Source organism: Gallus gallus, chromosome 36 (genome assembly GCF_016699485.2).
Source record: "Gallus gallus isolate bGalGal1 chromosome 36, bGalGal1.mat.broiler.GRCg7b, whole genome shotgun sequence".
Lineage (NCBI taxonomy): Eukaryota > Metazoa > Chordata > Aves > Galliformes > Phasianidae > Gallus > Gallus gallus.
The window spans coordinates 174531-200695 of NC_052567.1; the positions used below are offsets into that span (position 1 = coordinate 174531).

Consider the following 26165-nt stretch of genomic DNA (forward strand, 5'->3'; position numbering starts at 1 on the left):
AAAGTCCTCCAGGATGCTCGAAGTCCTCCAGGACTGCCCCAAAGTCCTCCAGGACTGCCCCCAAAGTCCTCCAGGATGCTCGAAGTCCTCCAGGACTGCCCCAAAGTCCTCCAGGACTGCCCCCAAAGTCCTCCAGGATGCTCGAAGTCCTCCAGGACTGCCCCAAAGTCCTCCAGGACTGCCCCCAAAGTCCTCCAGGATGCTCAAAGTCCTCCAGGACCCCCCCCAAAGTCCTCCAGGAGCCCCCCGAAGTCCTCCAGGACCCCCCCAAAGTCCTCCAGGATACCCAAAGTCCTCCAGGATGCTCAAAGTCCTCCAGGACCCCCCCAAAGTCCTCCAGGATGCTCAAAGTCCTCCGGGACCCCCCCCCCAAAGTCCTCTAGGATGCTCAAAGTCCTCCAGGACTGCCCCCCAAAGTCCTCCAGGACCCCCCCCAAAGTCCTCCAGGACTGCCCCCAAAGTCCTCCAGGATGCTCAAAGTCCTCCAGGACCCCCGCAAAGTCCTCCAGGCCCCCCTCCTAAGTAAGTCCTCCAGGATGCCCAAAGTCCTCCAGGACTGCCCCCAAAGTCCTCCGGGATGCTCAGAGTCCTCCAGGACCCCCCCAAAGTCCTCCAGGATGCTCAAAGTCCCGCAAGATCCCCCCCAAAGTCCTCCAGGACCCCCCCCCCCGAGTCCTCCAGGATATCCAGGGTCCTCCAGGATGCTCAAAGTCCTCCGGGACCCCCCCAAAGTCCTCCAGGACCCCCCCAAAGTCCTCCAGGATGCCCAAAGTCCTCCAAGATGCTCAAAGTCCTCCAGGACTGCCCCCCCCCAAAGTCCTCCGGGATGCTCAGAGTCCTCCAGGATGCTCAAAGTCCTCCAGGACTGCCCCCCCAAAGTCCTCCAGGACCCCCCCCCAAATTCCTCCAGGACCCCCCCCAAAGTCCTCCAGGACCCCCCCCAAAGTCCTCCGGGATGCCCAAAGTCCTCCAGGACCCCCCCCCCAAAGTCCTCCAGGATGCCCAAAGTCCTCCGGGACCCCCAAAGTCCTCCAGGCCCCCCCCCCTAAGTAAGTCCTCCAGGATACCCAAAGTCCTCCAGGATGCTCAAAGTCCTCCAGGATGCTCAAAGTCCTCCAGGACCCCCCCCCTCAAAGTCCTCCAGGCCCCCCCCCCAAGTAAGTCCTCCAGGATACCCAAAGTCCTCCAAGATGCTCAAAGTCCTCCAGGATGCCCAAAGTCCTCCAGGACCCCCCCCCAAAGTCCTCCAGGACTGCCCCCCCAAGTCCTCCAGGACGCCCAAAGTCCTCCAAGATGCTCCAAGCAAGTCCTCCACCCCCCCCCCATATCCCACCCCCCTCACTCCCCCCCTCCCTCCTTTATTCCCCCCCCCCCCCCCCCCGCAGGGCGATTCGGGCGGCCCCCTGTCGTGCCTGGTGGGCGACACGTGGCTCCTGGCCGGCATCGTCAGTTGGGGGGAGGCGTGCGGTCTCCCCGGGAGGCCCGGGGTGTACACCCGAACTGCGGCTCACACCTCCTGGATCACCACCATCGTCCCCGAAGCTCCCCTACGGCACCCCGAAATCGAAGCCGGCCCCGAAGATGAGGACGACGGCAGCCCCTGCGGGGAGGAGGAGAGGGAGGGGGGATACGGGGAGGGGGGATACGGGGAGGGGGATGGGGGGGGGATGTGGGCGCGTCCGCTGCCCCCCAACCCCGGCATTACCGATGGGGCTGATGGGGTTCGGGTGGGGGTGGTGGGGGTGGTGGTGGGGGTGGTGGTGGTGGTTGGGGGGGTGATGGGGTGGGGGATGGGGGGGTGATGTGGTTGGGGGGGGGGGGTGAGGTGGGGGGGGGGTGAGGGGGGTATGAAGGTTCTGTTTTGGAAGGATGGGGGGGCGGGGGGAAAGGGGGGGGTCTGGACCCCCAATTATGGCACCCTATGGGGGCGCTGGACCCCATTTATGGCACCCACAATGAATGATGGCACCCAATGGAGGCTCTGGACTCCGTTTATGGCACCCTATGGGGGCGCTGGACCCCATTTATGGCACCCTATGGGGGTGGGGGCAGCCAAGGGGGGGTCTGGACCCCATTTATGGTACCCATTGGGGGCTCTGGACCCCATTTATGGGGCTCTGGACCCCATTTATGGCACCCAATGGGGGAGGGAGCAGCCAAGGGGGGGTCTGGACCCCATTTATGGCACCCTATGGGGGCTCTGGTCCCCATTTATGGGCCAGTGGGCCCCATTTATGGCACCCATTGGGGGTGATGGCGGCACCCAAAGGTGGCTCTGGACCCCACTTATGGCACCCTATGGGGGTGGGGGCAGCCAAGGGGGGCTCTGGACCCCATTTATGGGGCTGTGGACCCCATTTATGGCACACAGTGGAGCAGTGGACCCCATTTATGGCACCCTATGGGGGTGGGGGCAGCCAAGGGGGGGTCTGGACCCCATTTATGGCACCCAGTGGGGGCTCTGGACCCCGTTTATGGCACCCTATGGGGGCGCTGGACCCCATTTATGGCACCCTATGGGGGTGGGGGCAGCCAAGGGGGGGTCTGGACCCCACTTATGGTACCCATTGGGGGCTCTGGACCCCATTTATGGGGCTCTGGACCCCATTTATGGCACCCAATGGGGGAGGGAGCAGCAAAGGGGGGGTCTGGACCCCATTTATGGCACCCTATGGGGGCTCTGGTCCCCATTTATGGGCCAGTGGGCCCCATTTATGGCACCCATTGGGGGTGATGGCGGCACCCAAAGGTGGCTCTGGACCCCACTTATGGCACCCTATGGGGGTGGGGGCAGCCAAGGGGGGCTCTGGACCCCATTTATGGGGCTGTGGACCCCATTTATGGCACACAATGGAGCAGTGGACCCCATTTATGGCACCCTATGGGGGTGGGGGCAGCCAAAGGGGGGTCTGGACCCCATTTATGGCACCCAGTGGGGGCTCTGGACCCCATTTATGGGGCTCTGCACCCCACTTATAGCATCCTATGGGGGTGGGGGCAGCCAAGGGGGGGCTCTGGACCCCATTTATGGGGCTGTGGACCCCGTTTATGGCACCCATGGGGGTGGGGGCAGCCAAGGGGGGCTCTGGACCCCATTTATGGGGCTCTGGACCCCATTTATGGCACCCTATGGGGGCTCTGGACCCCATTTATGGGGCTCTGGACCCCATTTATGGCACCCAATGGGGGAGGGAGCAGCAAAGGGGGGGTCTGGACCCCATTTATGGCACCCTATGGGGGCTCTGGTCCCCATTTATGGGCCAGTGGGCCCCATTTATGGCACCCATTGGGGGTGATGGCGGCACCCAAAGGTGGCTCTGGACCCCACTTATGGCACCCTATGGGGGTGGGGGCAGCCAAGGGGGGCTCTGGACCCCATTTATGGGGCTGTGGACCCCATTTATGGCACACAATGGAGCAGTGGACCCCATTTATGGCACCCTATGGGGGTGGGGGCAGCCAAAGGGGGGTCTGGACCCCATTTATGGCACCCAGTGGGGGCTCTGGACCCCATTTATGGGGCTCTGCACCCCACTTATAGCATCCTATGGGGGTGGGGGCAGCCAAGGGGGGGCTCTGGACCCCATTTATGGGGCTGTGGACCCCGTTTATGGCACCCATGGGGGTGGGGGCAGCCAAGGGGGGCTCTGGACCCCATTTATGGGGCTCTGGACCCCATTTATGGCACCCTATGGGGGCTCTGGACCCCATTTATGGGGCTCTGGACCCCATTTATGGCACCCTATGGGGGCTCTGGACCCCATTTATGGGGCTCTGGACCCCAATTCTGGCACCCAGTGGGGGCTCTGGACCCCATTTATGGGGTAGTGGACCCCATTTATGGCACCCTATGGGGGCTCTGGACCCCATTTATGGGGCTCTGGACCCCATTTATGGCACCCTATGGGGGCTCTGGACCCCATTTATGGGGCTCTGGACCCCAATTCTGGCACCCAGTGGGGGTAGGGGCAGCCAAGGGGGGCTCTGGACCCCACTTATGGGGCTGTGGACCCCATTTATGGCACCCATTGGGGGTGGTGGCACCCAAAGGTGGCTCTGGATCCCACTTATGGCACCCTATGGGGGTGAGGGCAGCCAAGGGGGGCTCTGGACCCCATTTATGGCACCCATGGGGGGCTCTGGACTCCATTAATGGGGCAGTGGACCCCATTTATGGCACCCAATGGTGGCTCTGGACCGCGTTTATGGGGCTCTGGACCCCGTTTATGGCACCCTATGGGGGTGGGGGCAGCCAAGGGGGGGCTCTGGACCCCATTTATGGGGCTCTGGACCCGATTTATGGCACCCTATGGGGGCTCTGGACCCCATTTATGGGGCCCTGGACCCCATTTATGGCACCCTATGGGGGCTCTGGACCCCGTTTATGGGGCTCTGGACCCCGTTTATGGCACCCTATGGGGGCTCCGGACCCCATTTATGGGGCTCTGGACCCCATTTATGGCACCCTATGGGGGCTCCGGACCCCATTTATGGGGCTCTGGACCCCGTTTATGGCACCCTATGCGGGTGGGGGCAGCCAAGGGGGGCTCTGGACCCCATTTATGGGGCAGTGGACCCCATTTATGGCACCCAGGGGGGGCTCTGGACCTCATTTATGAGGCTCTGGACCCCATTTATGGGGCAGTGGACCCCATTTATGGCACCCTATAGGGGTGGTGGCACCCAAAGGTGGCTCTGGACCCCAATTATGGCACCTTGTGTGGGTGAACACCCCAAAACCACCCCATTTGACCCCAAAGCCACCACCGGACCCCCCCTCGGTGTCACCCATCGCGAACCGCAGCCCCCGGAACATCTCAGCACCCCAAAAATGCCTCATTTCACCCCAAAACGAACCCCAATGAAACCACTGAGCACTCCAAGAGTTCCGCCTTCCACTTTATGGCCCGAACAGCGCGGGGCACCCATGGGTGCTGGGGACACTTTAAGGTGACATCATTGGGCTTTGGGGGCACCCATGGGTGCTGGGGATGCATAAAGGTGACACTGATGGGCGTTGGGGACACATAGAGGTGACACGGATGGGCTTTGGGGGCACCCATGGGTGCTGGGGACACTGATGGGTGTTGGGGGCACCCATGGGTGCTGGGGACACATAGAGGTGACACCATTGGGTGTTGGGGGCACCCATGGGTGCTGGGGACACATAGAGGTGACCCCGATGGGTGTTGGGGGCGCCCATGGGTGCTGGGGACGCTATAAGGTGACCCCATTGGGTGTTGGGGGCACCCATGGGTGCTGGGGACGCATAAAGGTGACACTGATGGGCGTTGGGGACACCTGAAGGTGACACGGATGGGCTTTGGGGGCACCCATGGGTGCTGGGGACACTGATGGGTGTTGGGGGCACCCATGGTGCTGGGGACGCATAAAGGTGACATCAATGGGTGCTGGGGACACCTGAAGGTGACAGGGATGGGTGTTGGGGGCACCCATGGGTGCTGGGGATGCTATAAGGTGACCCCGTTGGGTGTTGGGGGCACCCATGGGTGCTGGGGACACATAAAGGCGACCCCATTGAGTGTTGGGGGCACCCATGGGTGCTGGGGATACATAGAGGTGACACTGATGGGTGTTGGGGGCACCCATGGGTGCTGGGGACGCCTGAAGGTGACACCATTGGGCTTTGGGGGCACCCATGGGTGCTGGGGACGCTATAAGGTGACCCCGTTGGGTGTTGGGGGCACCCATGGGTGCTGGGGACACTGATGGGTGTTGGGGGCACCCATGGGTGCTGGGGACACATAAAGGCGACCCCATTGGGTGTTGGGGGCACCCATGGGTGCTGGGGACGCTATAAGGTGACCCCGTTGGGTGTTGGGGGCACCCATGGGTGCTGGGGACACCTGAAGGTGACCCCATTGGGTGTTGGGGGCACCCATGGGTGCTGGGGACACCTGAAGGTGACACTGATGGGCGTTGGGGGCACCCATGGGTGCTGGGGACACATAGAGGTGACCCCATTGGGTGTTGGGGGCACCCATGGGTGCTGGGGACACATAGAGGTGACACTGATGGGTGTTGGGGGCACCCATGGGTGCTGGGGACGCCTGAAGGTGACACCATTGGGCTTTGGGGGCACCCATGGGTGCTGGGGACGCTATAAGGTGACCCCGTTGGGTGTTGGGGGCACCCATGGGTGCTGGGGATGCTATAAGGTGACCCCATTGGGTGTTGGGGGCACCCATGGGTGCTGGGGACGCTATAAGGTGACCCCATTGGGTGTTGGGGGCACCCATGGGTGCTGGGGATGCTATAAGGTGACCCCATTGAGTGTTGGGGGCACCCATGGGTGCTGGGGACGCATAGAGGTGACCCCGTTGGGTGTTGGGGGCACCCATGGGTGCTGGGGACGCCGATGGGTGTTGGGGGCACCCATGGGTGCTGGGGATGCTATAAGGTGACCCCGTTGGGTGTTGGGGGCACCCATGGGTGCTGGGGATGCTATAAGGTGACCCCATTGGGTGTTGGGGGCACCCATGGGTGCTGGGGTCACATAGAGGCGACACTGATGGGTGTTGGGGGCACCCATGGGTGCTGGGGACGCATAAAGGTGACACCATTGGGCTCTGGGGGCACCCATGGGTGCTGGGGACACATAGGGGTGACCCCATTGGGTGTTGGGGGCACCCATGGGTGCTGGGGACGCTATAAGGTGACCCCGTTGGGTGTTGGGAGCACCCATGGGTGCTGGGGACACATAGAGGTGACACTGATGGGTGTTGGGGGCACCCATGGGTGCTGGGGACACATAGAGGTGACCCCATTGGGTGTTGGGGGCACCCATGGGTGCTGGGGACGCATAAAGGTGACACTGATGGGCGTTGGGGACACCTGAAGGTGACACGGATGGGCTTTGGGGGCACCCATGGGTGCTGGGGACACTGATGGGTGTTGGGGGCACCCATGGGTGCTGGGGACGCTATAAGGTGACCCCATTGGGTGTTGGGGGCACCCATGGGTGCTGGGGATGCTATAAGGTGACCCCATTGAGTGTTGGGGGCACCCATGGGTGCTGGGGACGCATAGAGGTGACCCCGTTGGGTGTTGGGGGCACCCATGGGTGCTGGGGACGCCGATGGGTGTTGGGGGCACCCATGGGTGCTGGGGATGCTATAAGGTGACCCCGTTGGGTGTTGGGGGCACCCATGGGTGCTGGGGATGCTATAAGGTGACCCCATTGGGTGTTGGGGGCACCCATGGGTGCTGGGGTCACATAGAGGCGACACTGATGGGTGTTGGGGGCACCCATGGGTGCTGGGGACGCATAAAGGTGACACCATTGGGCTCTGGGGGCACCCATGGGTGCTGGGGACACATAGGGGTGACCCCATTGGGTGTTGGGGGCACCCATGGGTGCTGGGGACGCTATAAGGTGACCCCGTTGGGTGTTGGGAGCACCCATGGGTGCTGGGGACACATAGAGGTGACACTGATGGGTGTTGGGGGCACCCATGGGTGCTGGGGACACATAGAGGTGACCCCATTGGGTGTTGGGGGCACCCATGGGTGCTGGGGACGCATAAAGGTGACACTGATGGGCGTTGGGGACACCTGAAGGTGACACGGATGGGCTTTGGGGGCACCCATGGGTGCTGGGGACACTGATGGGTGTTGGGGGCACCCATGGTGCTGGGGACGCATAAAGGTGACATCAATGGGTGCTGGGGACACCTGAAGGTGACCCCATTGGGTGTTGGGGGCACCCATGGGTGCTGGGGACGCTATAAGGTGACCCCGTTGGGTGTTGGGGGCACCCATGGGTGCTGGGGACGCTATAAGGTGACCCCATTGGGTGTTGGGGGCACCCATGGGTGCTGGGGACGCTATAAGGTGACCCCGTTGGGTGTTGGGGGCACCCATGGGTGCTGGGGACGCATAAAGGTGACACCATTGGGTGTTGGGGGCACCCATGGGTGCTGGGGACGCATAAAGGTGACACTGATGGGCGTTGGGGGCACCCATGGGTGCTGGGGACACATAGAGGTGACACCATTGGGTGTTGGGGGCACCCATGGGTGCTGGGGACACATAGAGGTGACACTGATGGGTGTTGGGGGCACCCATGGGTGCTGGGGATGCTATAAGGTGACCCCATTGGGTGTTGGGGGCACCCATGGGTGCTGGGGACACTTTAAGGTGACATCATTGGGCTTTGGGGGCACCCATGGGTGCTGGGGACGCATAAAGGTGACACTGATGGGCGTTGGGGGCACCCATGGGTGCTGGGGACACATAGAGGTGACACCATTGGGTGTTGGGGGCGCCCATGGGTGCTGGGGACGCTATAAGGTGACCCCGTTGGGTGTTGGGGGCACCCATGGGTGCTGGGGTCACATAGAGGTGACCCCATTGGGTGTTGGGGGCACCCATGGGTGCTGGGGATGCTATAAGGTGACCCCGTTGGGTGTTGGGGGCACCCATGGGTGCTGGGGACACTTTAAGGTGACACCATTGGGCGTTGGGGGCACCCATGGGTGCTGGGGACGCATAAAGGTGACTCCAATGGGCGTTGGGGGCACCCATGGGTGCTGGGGATGCTATAAGGTGACCCCATTGGGTGTTGGGGGCACCCATGGGTGCTGGGGACGCATAAAGGTGACACCATTGGGCTCTGGGGGCACCCATGGGTGCTGGGGACACCTGAAGGTGACCCCATTGGGTGTTGGGGGCACCCATGGGTGCTGGGGATGCTATAAGGTGACCCCATTGAGTGTTGGGGGCACCCATGGGTGCTGGGGACGCTATAAGGTGACCCCATTGGGTGTTGGGGGCACCCACAGGTGCTGGGGTCACATAGAGGCAACACTGATGGGTGTTGGGGGCACCCATGGGTGCTGGGGACACTGCTGGGTGTTGGGGGCACCCATGGGTGCTGGGGATGCTATAAGGTGACCCCATTGGGTGTTGGGGGCACCCATGGGTGCTGGGGACGCTATAAGGTGACCCCGTTGGGTGTTGGGGGCACCCATGGGTGCTGGGGACACCTGAAGGTGACCCCATTGGGTGTTGGGGGCACCCATGGGTGCTGGGGACACCTGAAGGTGACACTGATGGGCGTTGGGGGCACCCATGGGTGCTGGGGACGCATAAAGGTGACACCATTGGGCTCTGGGGGCACCCATGGGTGCTGGGGACGCCGATGGGTGTTGGGGGCACCCATGGGTGTTGGGGATGCTATAAGGTGACCCCGTTGGGTGTTGGGGGCACCCATGGGTGTTGGGGACACTGCTGGGTGTTGGGGGCACCCATGGGTGCTGGGGACGCATAGAGGTGACCCCGTTGGGTGTTGGGGGCACCCATGGGTGCTGGGGATGCTATAAGGTGACCCCGTTGGGTGTTGGGGGCACCCATGGGTGCTGGGGACGCTATAAGGTGACCCCATTGGGTGTTGGGGGCACCCATGGGTGCCGCTGGCGGCGGTGGGCGTCACTTCTTGGGCAGCTTCGCCTGTTTGTGCTTCGGCGGAGCCCAACGCAGGCAGATGGAATCGACTGCGGGCCGCAAGAAAGCAAGGCGTCATTAGCGGAGGGCGAGCTAACGAAGGCGGGGTTCGTTAAGGACGGTCGCCACGTTAATTACCGGTGATGGGGGGCTTCTTGTACTGGGCGCTTTTGAGGTGCTCCTCCACCAGTTTGGGGGTGACGCAGATGACGTGCTGCCCCTTCCAGTACTTCACCATGTTGAGCGACTGCAGGGTGCTGATGATGTCCGTCTGCGTGATGCTCGTCATCTGGCTGCGGGGGACGGGGGGAACTGGGACAAACTGGGACGGACTGGGAGGGACTGGGAGGGACTGGGAGGGACTGGGGGGGACTGGGAGGGAACTGGGACGGAACTGGGAGGGAATGGGAGGGACTGGGAGGGACTGGGAGGGAACTGGGATGGACTGGGAGAGAACTGGGAGGGACTGGGAGGGACTGGGATGGACTGGGAGGGACTGGGAGGGACTGGGAGGGAACTGGGAGGGAATGGGAGGGAATGGGAGGGACTGGGAGGGAATGGGAGGGAACTGGGACGGACTGGGAGAGAACTGGGAGGGACTGGGAGGGAGTGGGAGGGAACTGGGACGGACTGGGAGAGAACTGGGAGAGACTGGGAGGGAACTGGGACGGAACTGGGAGGGAATGGGAGGGACTGGGGGGGACTGGGATATACTGGGAGGGACTGGGAGGGACTGGGAGGGAACTGGGAGGGAATGGGAGGGACTGGGAGGGACTGGGACGGACTGGGAGAGAACTGGGAGGGACTGGGAGGGACTGGGAGGGAACTGGAAGGGACTGGGAGGGAACTGGGAGGGACTGGGAGGGACTGGGATGGACTGGGAGGGACTGGGAGGGAAATGGGACGGACTGGGAGGGAGGGGGGGGGGACTGGGACGGACTGGGAGGGACTGGGAGGGACTGGGATGGACTGGGAGGGAGGGGGGGAAGCTGGGAGGGGAGTGGGGGGGACTGGGGGGGACTGGGATATACTGGGAGGGACTGGGAGGGACTGGGAGGGAATGGGAGGGAGTGGGAGGGAACTGGGATATACTGGGAGGGACTGGGATGGACTGGGAGGGAGTGGGAGGGAACTGGGACGGAACTGGGAGGGAATGGGAGGGACTGGGATGGACTGGGAGAGAACTGGGAGGGACTGGGAGGGACTGGGATGGACTGGGAGAGAACTGGGAGGGACTGGGAGGGACTGGGGGGGACTGGGATATACTGGGAGGGACTGGGAGGGAATGGGAGGGACTGGGAGGGACTGGGAGAGAACTGGGAGGGACTGGGAGGGACTGGAATGGACTGGGAGGGACTGGGAGGGAACTGGAAGGGACTGGGAGGGACTGGGAGGGAGGGGGGGAAGCTGGGAGGGGAGTGGGGGGGACTGGGAGGGACTGGGATATACTGGGAGGGACTGGGAGGGAATGGGAGGGAGGGGGGGGAAGTGGGGGGGACTGGGAGGGACTGGGACAGACTGGGAGGGACTGGGAGGGAGGGGGGGAGAGTCGGGGGGAACTGGGAGGGACTGGAATATACTGGGAGGGAGTGGAAAGGACTGGGATATACTGGGAGGGAGTGGAAGGGAGTGGGGGGGGAGTGGGGGGGAATGGGAGGGAACTGGGATATACTGGGATGGACTGGGAGGGACTGGGAGGGAACTGGGATATACTGGGATGGACTGGGAGGGACTGGGAGGGAACTGGGAGGGAGGGGGGGGAGTGGGGGGGAACTGGGATAGACTGGGATATACTGGGAGGGACTGGGAGGGAATGGGGGGGACTGGGATATACTGGGATACACTGGGAGGGACTGGGAGGGAACTGGGAGGGAATGGGAGGGAGGGGGGGGAGTGGGGGGGAATGGGAGGGGCTGGGAGGGAATGGGGGGGACTGGGACAGACTGGGAGGGACTGGGATGGAATGGGAGGGACTGGGAGGGAGTGGGAGGGAACTGGGATATACTGGGAGGGACTGGGATGGAATGGGAGGGGGGGGGACTGGGAGGGAACTGGGAGGGACTGGGATATACTGGGAGGGAATGGGAGGGACTGGGATATACTGGGAGGGACTGGGAGGGAGTGGGGGGGAGTGGAGTGGGAGGGAATGGGGGGGACTGGGAGGGAGTGGGATATACTGGGATATACTGGGAAGGACTGGGATATACTGGGAGGGAATGGGGGGGGGAGTGGGAGGGTCTGGGGGGAAGTGGGGGGGAGTGGAGGGGAGTGAGGGAGAACTGGGAGGGACTGGGATATACTGGGAGGGAATGGGGGGCTGTAGGGAGGGAGTGGGAGGGACTGGGATATACTGGGAGGGACTGGGAGGAACTGTAACTGGTCCCATACTGGTGTAACTGGCCCCATACTGGTCCCATACTGGTGTAACTGGTCCCATACCGGTCCCATACTGGTGTAACTGGTCCCATACTGGTTCCATACTGGTCCCATACTAGTGTAACTGGTCCCATACTGGTGTAACTGGTCCCATAGTGGTGTAACTGGCCCCATACTGGTCCCATACTGGTGTAACAGACCCCATACTGGTCCCATACCGGTCCCACACTGGTGTAACTGGTCCCATACTGGTCCCATAGAGGTGTAACTGGTCCCATACCGGTCCCATACTGGTGTAACTGGTGCCATACTGGTGTGACTGGTGCCATACTGGTGTACCTGAGGTCCTTGATGGACAGCGTCCATCATACAGACCCCGTACTGGTCCCATACTGGTCCTGTACTGGTGTAACTGGCCCCATACTGGTCCCATACTGGTCCCATACTGGTGTAACTGGTCCCATACTGGTGTAACTGACCCCATACTGGTGCCATACTGGTGTAACCGGCCCCATAGAGGTGTACCTGAGGTCCTTGATGGACAGCGTCCATCATACTGACCCCATACCGGTCCCATACTGGTGTAACCGATCCCATACTGGTGCCATACTGGTGTAACTGGTCCCATACTGGTGTAACTGGCCCCATACTGGTGTGACTGGTGCCATGGTGGTGTACCTGAGGTCCTTGATGGACAGCGTCCATCATACTGACCCCATACTGACCCCATACCGATCCCATACTGGTGTAACTGGTCCCATACCGGTCCCATACTGGTGTAACTGGCCCCATACCGGTCCCGTACTGGTGCCATACTGGTGTGACTGGTGCCATACTGGTGTAACTGGTGCCATACTGGTGTGACTGGTCCCATACTGGTGCCATACTGGTGTGACTGGTGCCATACTGGTGCCATAGTGGTGTACCTGAGGTCCTTGATGGACAGCGTCCATCATACTGACCCCATACCGGTCCCATACTGGTGTAACCGATCCTATACTGGTGTATCTGGTCCCATACTGGTGTAACTGGTCCCATACTGGTGTAACCGATCCCATACTGGTGTAACTGGTGCCATACTGGTGTAACTGACCCCATACTGGTCCCATACTGGTGCCATACTGGTGTGACTGGTGCCACGGTGGTGTACCTGAGGTCCTTGATGGACAGCGTCCATCATACTGACCCCATACTGACCCCATACTGACCCCATACCGGTCCCATACTGGTGTAACAGGCCCCATACTGACCCCATACCGGTCCCATACTGGTGTGACTGGTGCCATACTGGTGCCATGGTGGTGTACCTGAGGTCCTTGATGGACAGCGTCCATCATACTGACCCCATACTGGTGTAACTGGTGCCATACCGGTCCCATACTGGTGTAACTGGTCCCATACCGGTCCCATACTGGTGTAACTGGTGCCATACTGGTGTGACTGGTGCCATAGTGGTGTACCTGAGGTCCTTGATGGACAGCGTCCATCATACTGACCCCATACTGACCCCATACTGGTCCCATACTGGTGTAACTGGTCCCATACTGGTGTGACTGGTGCCATACTGGTGTAACCGATCCCATACTGGTCCCATACTGGTGTGACTGGTGCCATACTGGTGCCACGGTGGTGTACCTGAGGTCCTTGATGGACAGCGTGCCGCGGAAGTCGCGCAGGATCTCGAGCAGCACCCAGCTCCAGTAGCTGCGGTAGCTCAGTTTGCCCAAATCCGACAGCGGTTTCTCGGGGGACCCCACGGTGCTCTCCAGCTTCGACAGCTCATAACCTGCAGGCGGCCCCACAGCGGCCCCACAGCGGCCCCACATCAGCCCCATATGGCCCCATACGGCCCCACATCAGCCCCATGTGGCCCCATACGGCCCCACATCAGCCCCATGTGGCCCCATACGGCCCCACAGCCACCCCATATGGCCCCATACGGCCCCACATCAGCCCCATATGGCCCCATATGGCCACACATCAGCCCCATATGGCCCCACAGCAGACCCATACGGCCCCACATTGGCCCTAAGGGCACTCAATGGCCCCAAATAGACACTAAGTGGACCCAAATGGCCCCACATCGGCCCCATATGGCCCCACATCCGCCCCATATGGCCCCATATGGCCCCACAGCCACCCCATATGGCCCCATACCGCCCCACAGCCGCCCCATATGGCCCCATATGGCCCCACAGCCGCCCCATATGGCCCCATATGGCCACACATCTGCCCCATATGGCCCCACATCCGCCCCATATGGCCCCATATGGCCACACATCCGCCCCATATGGCCCCATACAGCCCCACAGCCACCCCATATGGCCCCACATCCGCCCCATATGGCCCCATATGGCCCCACAGCCACCCCATATGGCCCCATACGGCCCCACATCCGCCCCATATGGCCCCATACGGCCCCACAGCCACCCCATATGGCCCCACATCCGCCCCATATGGCCCCATATGGCCCCACAGCCACCCCATATGGCCCCATATGGCCCCACAGCCACCCCATATGGCCCCATACGGCCCCACATCCGCCCCATATGGCCCCACAGCCGCCCCATATGGCCCCACATCGGCCCCACATCGGCCCCATATGGCCCCACATCGGCCCGAAGGACACTCAATGGCCCCACATGGACAATAAGTGGCCCCAAATGGCCCCACATCGGCCCCATATCAGCCCCATATGGACGCACATCAGCCCCATAGGGCCCCACATCGGCCCTAAGGGCACTCAATGGCCCCAAATGGACACTAAGTGGCCCCATACGGCCCCACATCGGCCCCATATGGCCCCATACGGCCCCACAGCCACCCCATATGGCCCCATATGGCCACACATCTGCCCCATATGGCCCCATATGGCCCCACATCCGCCCCATATGGCCCCATACGGCCCCACAGCGGCCCCATATGGCCCCATATGGCCCCACATCAGCCCCATGTGGCCCCACATCCACCCCATATGGCCCCACATTGGCCCTAAGGGCACTCAATGGCCCCAAATGGACACTAAGTGGACCCAAATGGCCCCACATCGGTCCCATATGGCCCCACATCGGTCCCATATGGCCCCACATCCGCCCCATATGGCCCCACATCCACCCCATATGGCCCCACATTGGCCCTAAGGGTACTCAATGGCCCCAAATGGACACTAAGTGGACCCAAATGGCCCCACATCGGCCCCATATGGCCCCACATCGGTCCCATATGGCCCCACATCTGCCCCATATGGCCCCATATGGCCCCATATGGCCCCACATCCGCCCCACATGGCCCCACATCCGCCCCATATGGCCCCACATTGGCCCTAAGGGCACTCAATGGCCCCAAATGGACACTAAGTAGACCCAAATGGCCCCATACGGCCCCACAGCCACCCCATATGGCCCCATATGGCCACACATCCACCCCATATGGCCCCATATGGCCCCACAGCCGCCCCATATGGCCCCATACGGCCCCACATCAGCCCCATATGGCCCCATATGGCCCCACATCAGCCCCATGTGGCCCCATACGGCCCCACAGCCACCCCATATGGCCCCATATGGCCCCACATCCGCCCCATATGGCCCCATACGGCCCCACATCAGCCCCATATGGCCCCATATGGCCACACATCAGCCCCATATGGCCCCACAGCAGACCCATACGGCCCCACATTGGCCCTAAGGGCACTCAATGGCCCCAAATAGACACTAAGTGGACCCAAATGGCCCCACGTCGGCCCCATATGGCCCCACATCCGCCCCATATGGCCCCATATGGCCCCACAGCCACCCCATATGGCCCCATACCGCCCCACAGCCGCCCCATATGGCCCCATATGGCCCCACAGCCGCCCCATATGGCCCCATATGGCCCCACAGCCACCCCATATGGCCCCATATGGCCCCACAGCCGCCCCATATGGCCCCATATGGCCCCACAGCCACCCCATATGGCCCCACAGCAGCCCCATATGGCCCCACAGCAGCCCCATATGGCCCCATATGGCCCCACATCGGCCCCACATCAGCCCCATATGGCCCAACATCAGCCCCATGTGGCCCCACATCCGCCCCACATCAGCCCTATGGGCACTCAATGGCCCCAGAATGGTCCTAAAGTGGTCCTACATGGACCCTAAATGGACCCTAATGGCACTCAATGGCCCCAAATGGACCCTAAATGGACCCTAATGGCACTCAATGGCCCTAAATGGACCCTAAATGGACCCTAATGGCACTCAATGGCCCCAAATGGACACTAAGTGGCCCCAAATGGCCCCACATCGGTCCCATATGGCCCCACAGCGGCCCCATATGGCCCCACATCCGCTTCATATGGCCCCATATGGCCCCACATCCACCCCATATGGCCCCACATCCGCCCCATATGGCCCCATATGGCCCCACATTGGCCCTAAAGGCACTCAATGGCCCCAAATAGACACTAAGTGGACCCAAATGGCCCCACATTGGTCCCATATGGCCCCACATTGGACCCATACGGCCCCACATTGGCCCTAAGGGCACTCAATGGCCCCAAATAGACACTAAGTGGACCCAAATGGCCCCACATCGGCCCCATATGGCCCCACACCCACCCCATATGGCCCCATATGGTCCCACACCTGCCCCATATGGCCCCATACGGCCCCACATCCGCCCCATATGGCCCCATATGGCCCCACATCCGCCCCATATGGCCCCATATGGCCCCACATCTGCCCCATATGGCCCCACATCCGTCCCATATGGCCCCATATGGCCCCACATTGGCCCCAAAGGCACTCAATGGCCCCAAATGGACACTAAGTGGCCCCATACGGCCCCACATCAGCCCCATACAGCCCCACATCGGCCCCACATTGGCCCCATATGGCCCAATATCGGCCCCGTATGGCCCCACATCGGACCCATATGGTCCACATCCACCCCATATGGCGCCACATCAGCCCTAAGGGCACTCAATGGCCCCAAATTGATTCTCAATGGCCCCAAAACGGTCCTCAATGACCCCCCAAACGGTCCTCAATGGCCCCAAAACGGTCCTCAATGGTTCCAAATTGGTCCTAAAGTGGTCCTACATGGACCCTAAATGGACCCAAATGGCACTCAATGGCCCTTAATGGACCCTAAATGGACCCTAATGGCACTCAATGGCCCTAAATGGACCCTAAATGGACCCTAATGGCACTCAATGGCCCCAAATGGACACTAAGTGGCCCCAAATGGCCCCACATTCACCCCATATGGCCCCACATCGGCCCCATATGCCCCCACAGCGGCCCTAAGGGCACTCAATGGCCCCATACTGCCCCACATCGGCCCCATATGGCCCCACATTGGCCCTAAGGGCACTCAATGGCCCCAAATGGACACTAAGTGGCCCCAAATGGCCCCACATCGGCCCCATATGGCCCCACATCGGCCCCATATGGCCCCATATGGCCCAACATCTGCCCCATATGGGCCCATATGGCCCCACATCCGCCCCACATCGGCCCTATGGGCACTCAATGGCCCCAAAACGGTCCTCAATGGTTCCAAATTGGTCCTAAAGTGGTCCTACATGGACCCTAAATGGACCCTAAATGGACCCTAATGGCACTCAATGGCCCTAAATGGACACTCAGTGGCCCCAAATGGCCCCAAAATGGACCTCAATGGCCCCAAAAGGGTCCTCAATGGCCCCAAATTGACCCTAAATATACCCACAGGACCCTACATGGCACTAAATGGACCCTAAACGGTCCCAAATTGGCCCCAAATGGCCCCAAATGCCCCCAATTGTCCCCAGTTGCCCTCAATTGCCCCCAATTGTCCCTCAATTGCCCCCAATTATCCCCAACCACCCTCAATTGCCCCCCATTGCCCCCCAGTTGCCCCCAGTTGTCCCTCAATTGCCCCAGATTGTCCCTCAATTGCCCCCAAATGCCCCCAGTTGCCCTCAATTGCCCCCAATTGCCCCCCGTTGTCCTTCAATTGCCCCCAGTTGCCCCCAGTTGTCCCCAGTTGCCCCCAATTGTCCCCAATTGCCCCCTGTTGTCCCTCAATTGCCCCCTGTTGTCCCTCAATTGCCCCCAATTATCCCAAATTGCCCCCAGTTGCCCTCAATTGCCCCCAGTTGCCCTCAATTGCCCCCAATTGCCCCCCGTTGTCTCTCAATTGCCCCCAGTTGCCCCCAGTGGTCCCCAATTGCCCTCAGTTGTCCCTCAAATGCCCCAAATTGACCCTCAATTGCCCCCAATTATCCCAAATTGCCCCCAGTTTGCCCTCAATTGCCTCCCATTGCCCCCCATTGTCCCCGGTTGTCCCTCAATTGCCCCCAAATGCCCCCAGTTGCCCTCAATTGCCCCTAATTGCCCCATGTTGACCCCAGTTGCCCCCAGTTGTCCCTCAATTGCCCCAGATTGTCCCTCAATTGCCCCCAAATGCCCCCAGTTGCCCTCAATTGCCCCCCATTGTCCCCAGTTGTCCCTCAATTGCCCCCAAATGCCCCCAGTTGCCCTCAATTGCCCCCAATTGCCCCCCGTTGTCCTTCAATTGCCCCCAGTTGCCCTCAATTGCCCCCAGTTGTCCCCAATTGCCCTCAGTTGTCCCTCAATTGCCCCTAATTGCCCCTCAATTGCCACCAATTATCCCAAATTGCCCCCAGCCACCCTCAATTGCCCCCCATTGCCCCCCATTGTCCCCGGTTGTCCCACAATTGCCCCCCATTGCCCCAGTTGCCCTCAATTGCCCCCAATTGCCCCTCAATTGCCCCCAGTTGTCCCCAATTGCCCCCAGTCGCCCTCAATTGTCCCCCATTGCCCCCCATTGTCCCCGGTTGTCTCTCAATTGCCCCCAAATGCCCCCAGTTGCCCTCAATTGCCCCCAATTGCCCCCCGTTGTCCTTCAATTGCCCCCAGTTGCCCTCAATTGCCCCCAGTTGTCCACAGTTGTCCCTCAATTCCCCCCAGTTGCCCCCAATTGCCCCCCGTTGCCCCCGACGCTCACTGAAGGCGATGAGGAACTTCCCGTATCCGCGGCGTTGGTACGGCGGCAGCGTGAGGATGCAGGCAACGTTGTTCCCATCGGGGGACTCCTTCTCCTGCGGGGTGACAACAACACAACAACGCAACTATGGGGGGACAGCAACACAACAATGGGGTGACAACAACACAACAACGCAACTATGGGGTGACAGCAACACAACAATGGGGGGACAACAACACAACAACAACAACACAACAATGGGGTGACAGCAACACAACAATGGGGGGACAACAACACAACAACGCAACTATGGGGGGACAGCAACGCAACAACACAACAATGCAACAATGGGGTGACAGCAACACAACAATGGGGGGACAACAACACAACAATGGGGGGACAACAACACAACACCACAGCACAACACTGGGGTGACAACAACACAACAACACAGCAACAATGGGGTGACAACAACACAACAACACAACGATGGGGTGACAGCAACGCAACAATGGGGTAACAGCAACACAGCAATGGGGTGACAACAACACAACAATGCAACAATGGGGTGACAACAACACAACAACGGGGTGACAACAACACAACAACGCAACTATGGGGGGACAGCAACGCAACAACACAACAATGCAACAATGGGGTGACAGCAACACAACAATGGGGGGACAACAACACAACAACAACAACACAACAATGGGGTGACAGCAACACAACAATGGGATGACAACAACACAACAACACAGCACAACGCTGGGGTGACAACAACACAACAACACAACGATGGGGTGACAGCAACGCAACAATGGGGTAACAGCAACACAACAATGCAACAATGGGGTGACAGTAACACAACAATGGGGTGACAACAACACAACAACGCAACGATGGGGTGACAGCAACACAACAATGGGGTAACAGCAACACAACAACGCAACTATGGGGGGACAGCAACGCAACAACACAACAATGCAACAATGGGGTGACAGCAACACAACAATGGGGGGACAACAACACAACACCACAGCACAACAATGGGGTGACAACAACACAACAACACAGCAACAATGGGGTGACAACAACACAACAACACAACGATGGGGTGACAGCAACGCAACAATGGGGTAACAGCAACACAGCAATGGGGTGACAACAACACAACAATGCAACAATGGGGTGACAACAACACAACAACGGGGTGACAACAACACAACAACGCAACTATGGGGGGACAGCAACACAACAACACAACAATGCAACAATGGGGTGACAGCAACACAACAATGGGGTGACAGCAACACAACAACAACAACACAACAATGGGGTGACAGCAACACAACAATGGGGGGACAACAACACAACAATGGGGGGACAACAACACAACAACACAGCACAACACTGGGGTGACAACAACACAACAACACAGCAACAATGGGGTGACAACAACACAACAACACAACGATGGGGTGACAGCAACGCAACAATGGGGTAACAGCAACACAACAATACAACAATGGGGTGACAGTAACACAACAATGGGTTGACAACAACACAACAACGCAACTATGGGGGGACAGCAACACAACAACACAACAATGCAACAATGGGGTGACAGCAACACAACAATGGGGTGACAGCAACACAACAACAACAACACAACAATGGGGTGACAGCAACACAACAATGGGGGGACAACAACACAACAATGGGGGGACAACAACACAACAACACAGCAACAATGGGGTGACAACAACACAACAACACAACGATGGGGTGACAGCAACGCAACAATGGGGTAACAGCAACACAGCAATGGGGTGACAACAACACAACAACACAGCACAACACTGGGGTGACAACAACACAACAACACAGCACAACGCTGGGGTGACAACAACACAACAACACAACAATGGGATGACAACAACACAACAACACAACAATGCAACGCTGGGGTGACAGCAACACAACAATGGGATGACAACAACACAACAACACAGCACAACACTGGGGTGACAACAACACAACAACACAGCACAACGCTGGGGTGACAACAACACAACAACACAACGATGGGGTGACAGTAACGCAACAATGGGTTGACAACAACACAACAATGCAACTATGGGGGGACAGCAACACAACAATGGGGGGACAGCAACACAACAATGCAACAATGGGGGGACAGCAACACAACAATGGGGGGACAGCAACACAACAACACAACAACAACACAATGCAGTGACAACAACACAGCACGGTGACAACAACACAACACGACAACACCACAACACAGCAACGACACAACGTGGTGACAACAACACAACACAGTAACAACACAACACGACAACACCGCAACAACACAACATGGTGACAACAACACAACACAGCAATGACACAACACAGCAACAACACAACACAGCAACAACACAACACAGCAACAACACAACACGCCAACAACACAACACAGCAACAACGCAACACAGCAACAACGCAACACAGCAACAACGCAACACAGCAACAACACAACATGCAAACAACACAACATGCCAACAACACAACACGGTAACAACAGCACAACACGCCAACAACACAACACGGTAACAACACAACACAGCGATAACACAACACAGTGACAACAACACAACACAGCAACAACACAACACAGTGACAACAACACAACACAGCAACAACACAACACAGCGACAACACAACACAGTGACAACACAACACAGTGACAACACAACACAGCGACAACAACACAACACAGCAACAACACAAGACGCCAACAACACAACACGGTAACAACACAGCAACACAGCACAGCAACACCACAACACAGTGACAACACAACACAGTAACAACACAAGACGCCAACAACACAACATGGTAATAACACAGCAACACAGCACAGCAACAACACAACACAGTGACAACACAACACAGCGACAACGCAACAAAGCGGCAACACAACACAGCAACAACACAACACGGTAACAACAACACAACACAGCAACAACACAACACAGCAACAACACAACACAGCAACAACACAACACAGCAACAACACAACACGGTAACAACACAACACGGTAACAACACAACACGGTAACAACACAACACAGCGACAACAACACAACACAGCAACAACACAACACAGCAACATGACATGGTGACAACAACACAACACAGCAACAACACAACACGGTAACAACACAACATGGTAACAACACAGCAACACAGCACAGCAACACCACAACACAGTGACAACACAACACAGTAACAACACAAGACGCCAACAACACAACATGGTAATAACACAGCAACACAGCACAGCAACAACACAACACAGTGACAACACAACACGGTAACAACACAACACAGCGACAACACAACACAGTGACAACGCAACACAGCGACAACGCAACAAAGCGGCAACACAACACAGCAACAACACAACACGGTAACAACAACACAACACAGCAACAACACAACACAGCAACAACACAACACAGCAACAACACAACACGGTAACAACACAACACAGTGATAACACAACACAGTGATAACACAACACAGCGACAACACAACACAGCAACAACACAACACAGCAACATGACATGGTGACAACAACACAACACAGCGACAACACAACACGGTAACAACACAACACGGTAACAACACAACACGGTAACAACACAGCAACACAGCACAGCAACACCACAACACAGTGACAACACAACACAGTAACAACACAAGACGCCAACAACACAACATGGTAACAACACAGCAACACAGCACAGCAACAACACAACACAGTGACAACACAACACGGTAACAACACAACACAGCGACAACGCAACACAGCGACAACGCAACACAGCAACAACACAACACAGCGACAATGCAACACAGCGACAACGCAACACGGTAACAACAACACAACACAGCAACAACACAACATGCCAACAACACAACATGCCAACAACACAACACGGTAACAACACAGCACAGCAACAACACAACACAGTGATAACACAACACAGCGACACCACAACACAGCAAGAACACAACACAGTGACAACAACACAACACAGTAACGACACAACACGCCAACAACACAACACGGTAACAACACAACACAGCGACAACACAACACAGCGACAACAACACAACCCGGCAGTGTCCCTGCTGTCCCCCCCACCCCCCCCCGAAGTTGTCACCTTGGAGAAGTACCCCACAATGTGGGCTCCCTGGCGGTCCACCTCGGTCAGCAGGTAGAAAACGAAGGGCTCCACGTCGAAGTACAGCGTCTTGTGGTCCAGGAACAGCTTGGCCAGCAGGCAGAGGTTCTGGCAGTAGATCTGGGGGGGTCGGGGAGGGGGGGGGGGGGGGACAGATAGGTGTCACACGGGGTCACCACCGCCATGTCACCCCACCACGGGGACACACCACCGCAGGTCCACGTATGGCAACAAGGTGTCGCCATCTCTATGACACCTCTGGTTGACATTGGCCAATGAGAGGAGGCGGTCGTGGAAGACCTGATGGCCCATGGCACCTCCGTGTCACCTCTGTGTCACCCCATGTCACCTCCATGTCATCACATGTCACCTCCATGTCACTACATGTCCACGTATGGCGACACCGTGTCGCCATCCCTATAACCCCTCTGGTTGACGTTGGCCAATGAGAGGAGGCGGTGGTGGAGGACCTGATGGTCCATGGCACCTCCGTGTCACCTCCGTGTCACCTCCACGTCATCACATGCCACCTCCGTGTCACCTCATGTCACCTCCGTGTCATCACATGTCAGCTCCATGTCATCACATGTCACCACATGTCCACGTATGGCAACACCATGTCGCCATCCCCATGACCCCGCTGGTTGACGTTGGCCAATGTGAGGAGGCGATGGTGGAGGACCTGATGGCCCACGGCACCTCCGTGTCACCTCCGTGTCATCTCTGTGTCACCTCCATGTCATCACGTGTCAGCCCATGTCACCACGTGTCCATGCGTGGCAATACCGTGTCGCCATCCCTATGACCCCTCTGGTTGACGCTGGCCAATGAGAGGAGGCGGTGGTGGAGGACCTGATGGCCCATGGCACCTCCGTGTCACCTCCATGTCACCTCTGTGTCATCACGTGTCACCTCCATGTCACCTCTGTGTCATCACATGTGAGCCCATGCCATCATCTGTCACCTCCATGTCACCACGTGTCCATGCATGGCAATACGGTGTCGCCATCCCTATGACCCCTCTGGTTGACGTTGGCCAATGAGAGGAGGCGGTGGTGGAGGACCTGATGGCCCATGGCACCTCCGTGTCACCTCCATGTCACCTCCATGTAATCACGTGTCCACGTATGGCAACACCGTGTCGCCATCCCTATGACCCCTCTGGTTGACGTTGGCCAATGAGAGGAGGCGGTCGTGGAGGACCTGACGGCCCATGGCACCTCCGTGTCACCTCCGTGTCACCCCATGTCACCTCCATGTCATCACATGTCACCTCCATGTCACTACATGTCCACGTATGGCGACACCGTGTCGCCATCCCTATGACACCTCTAGTTGACGTTGGCCAATGAGAGGAGGCGGTGGTGGAGGACCTGATGGTCCATGGCACCTCCGTGTCACCTCCATGTCGCCTCTGTGTCATCACGTGTCACCTCCATGTCACCTCTGTGTCATCACATGTGAGCCCATGCCATCATCTGTCACCTCCATGTCACCACGTGTCCATGCATGGCAATAAGGTGTCGCCATCCCTATGACCCCTCTGGTTGACGTTGGCCAATGTGAGGAGGCGATGGTGGAGGACCTGATGGCCCACGGCACCTCCGTGTCACCTCCGTGTCATCTCTGTGTCACCTCCATGTCATCACGTGTCAGCCCATGTCACCACGTGTCCATGCGTGGCAATACCGTGTCGCCATCCCTATGACCCCTCTGGTTGACGCTGGCCAATGAGAGGAGGCGGTGGTGGAGGACCTGATGGCCCACGGCACCTCCATGTCACCTCTGTGTCATCATGTGTCACCTCCATGTCATCACGTGTCAGCCCATGTCACCACGTGTCCATGCGTGGCAACACCGTGTCGCCATCCCTATGACACCTCTGGTTGACGTTGGCCAATGAGAGGAGGTGGTGGTGGAGGACCTGATGGCCCATAGCACCTCCGCGTCACCTCCGTGTCATCTCTGTGTCACCTCCATGTAATCACGTGTCAGCCCATGTCACCATGTGTCCATGCGTGGCAATACCGTGTCGCCATCCCTATGACCCCTCTGGTTGACGCTGGCCAATGAGAGGAGGTGGTGGTGGAGGACCTGATGGTCCATGGCACCTCCGTGTCACCTCCATGTCACCTCTGTGTCATCACATGTGAGCCCATGCCATCATCTGTCACCTCCATGTCACCACGTGTCCATGCATGGCAACACCATGTCACCATCTCTATGACACCTCCGGTTGACGTTGGCCAATGAGAGGAGGCGGTGGTGGAGGACCTGATGGCCCATAGCACCTCCGTGTCACCTCCGTGTCATCTCTGTGTCACCTCCATGTAATCACGTGTCAGCCCATGTCACCATGTGTCCATGCGTGGCAATACCGTGTCGCCATCCCTATGACCCCTCTGGTTGACGTTGGCCAATGAGAGGAGGTGGTGGTGGAGGACCTGATGGCCCACGGCACCTCCATGTCACCTCTGTGTCATCATGTGTCACCTCCATGTAATCACGTGTCAGCCCATGTCACCACGTGTCCATGCGTGGCAATACCGTGTCGCCATCCCTATGACACCTCTGGTTGACGTTGGCCAATGAGAGGAGGCGGTGGTGGAGGACCTGATGGCCCACGGCACCTCCATGTCACCTCCATGTCACCTCCGTGTCATCACATGTCACCTCCGTGTCATCACATGTCCATGCATGGCAACACCGTGTCGCCATCTCTATGTCCCCTCTGGTTGACGTTGGCCAATGAGAGGAGGCGGTGGTGGAGGACCTGATGGCCCATGGCACCTCCGTGTCACCTCTGTGCCATCACGTGTCACCTCCATGTCACCTCTGTGACATCACATGTGAGCCCATGCCATCATCTGTCACCTCCATGTCACCACGTGTCCATGCATGGCAATAAGGTGTCGCCATCCCTATGACCCCTCTGGTTGACGCTGGCCAATGAGAGGAGGCGGTGGTGGAGGACCTGATGGCCCATGGCACCTCCGTGTCACCTCTGTGTCACCTCCACGTCATCACATGTCACCTCCGTGTCACCTCATGTCACCTCCGTGTCATCACATGTCAGCTCCATGTCATC

General features: G+C 58.9%; 2 protein-coding genes across 2 annotated transcripts in view; one reads left to right on the plus strand and one right to left on the minus strand.

Moving 5' to 3' along the window:
* Positions 1 to 4886: 4886 nt before the first annotated feature.
* KAT8 (lysine acetyltransferase 8) overlaps positions 4887 to 26165 on the minus strand; it is a 41651-nt gene continuing 20372 nt past the window's right edge. Inside the window, exons 8-13 of the mRNA XM_046905068.1 lie at positions 23057 to 23197; positions 18840 to 18933; positions 13477 to 13627; positions 9604 to 9758; positions 9402 to 9515; positions 4887 to 9299 (exon numbers count right to left, since the gene is read on the minus strand). Coding sequence (XP_046761024.1) covers positions 9451 to 9515; positions 9604 to 9758; positions 13477 to 13627; positions 18840 to 18933; positions 23057 to 23197 — 606 coding nt within the window. The 3' untranslated portion in view covers positions 4887 to 9299; positions 9402 to 9450. The remainder of the gene's footprint in view (positions 9300 to 9401; positions 9516 to 9603; positions 9759 to 13476; positions 13628 to 18839; positions 18934 to 23056; positions 23198 to 26165) is intronic.
* On the plus strand, positions 5062 to 9209 carry LOC121108153 (cold shock protein CS66-like). Its single transcript, XM_040655062.1, has 7 exons — positions 5062 to 5116; positions 5302 to 5339; positions 5377 to 5523; positions 5575 to 5657; positions 5747 to 6007; positions 7683 to 7854; positions 8913 to 9209. Exons 1-7 carry the CDS (start codon positions 5062 to 5064, stop codon positions 9207 to 9209), a joined length of 1053 nt encoding a protein of 350 aa, XP_040510996.1.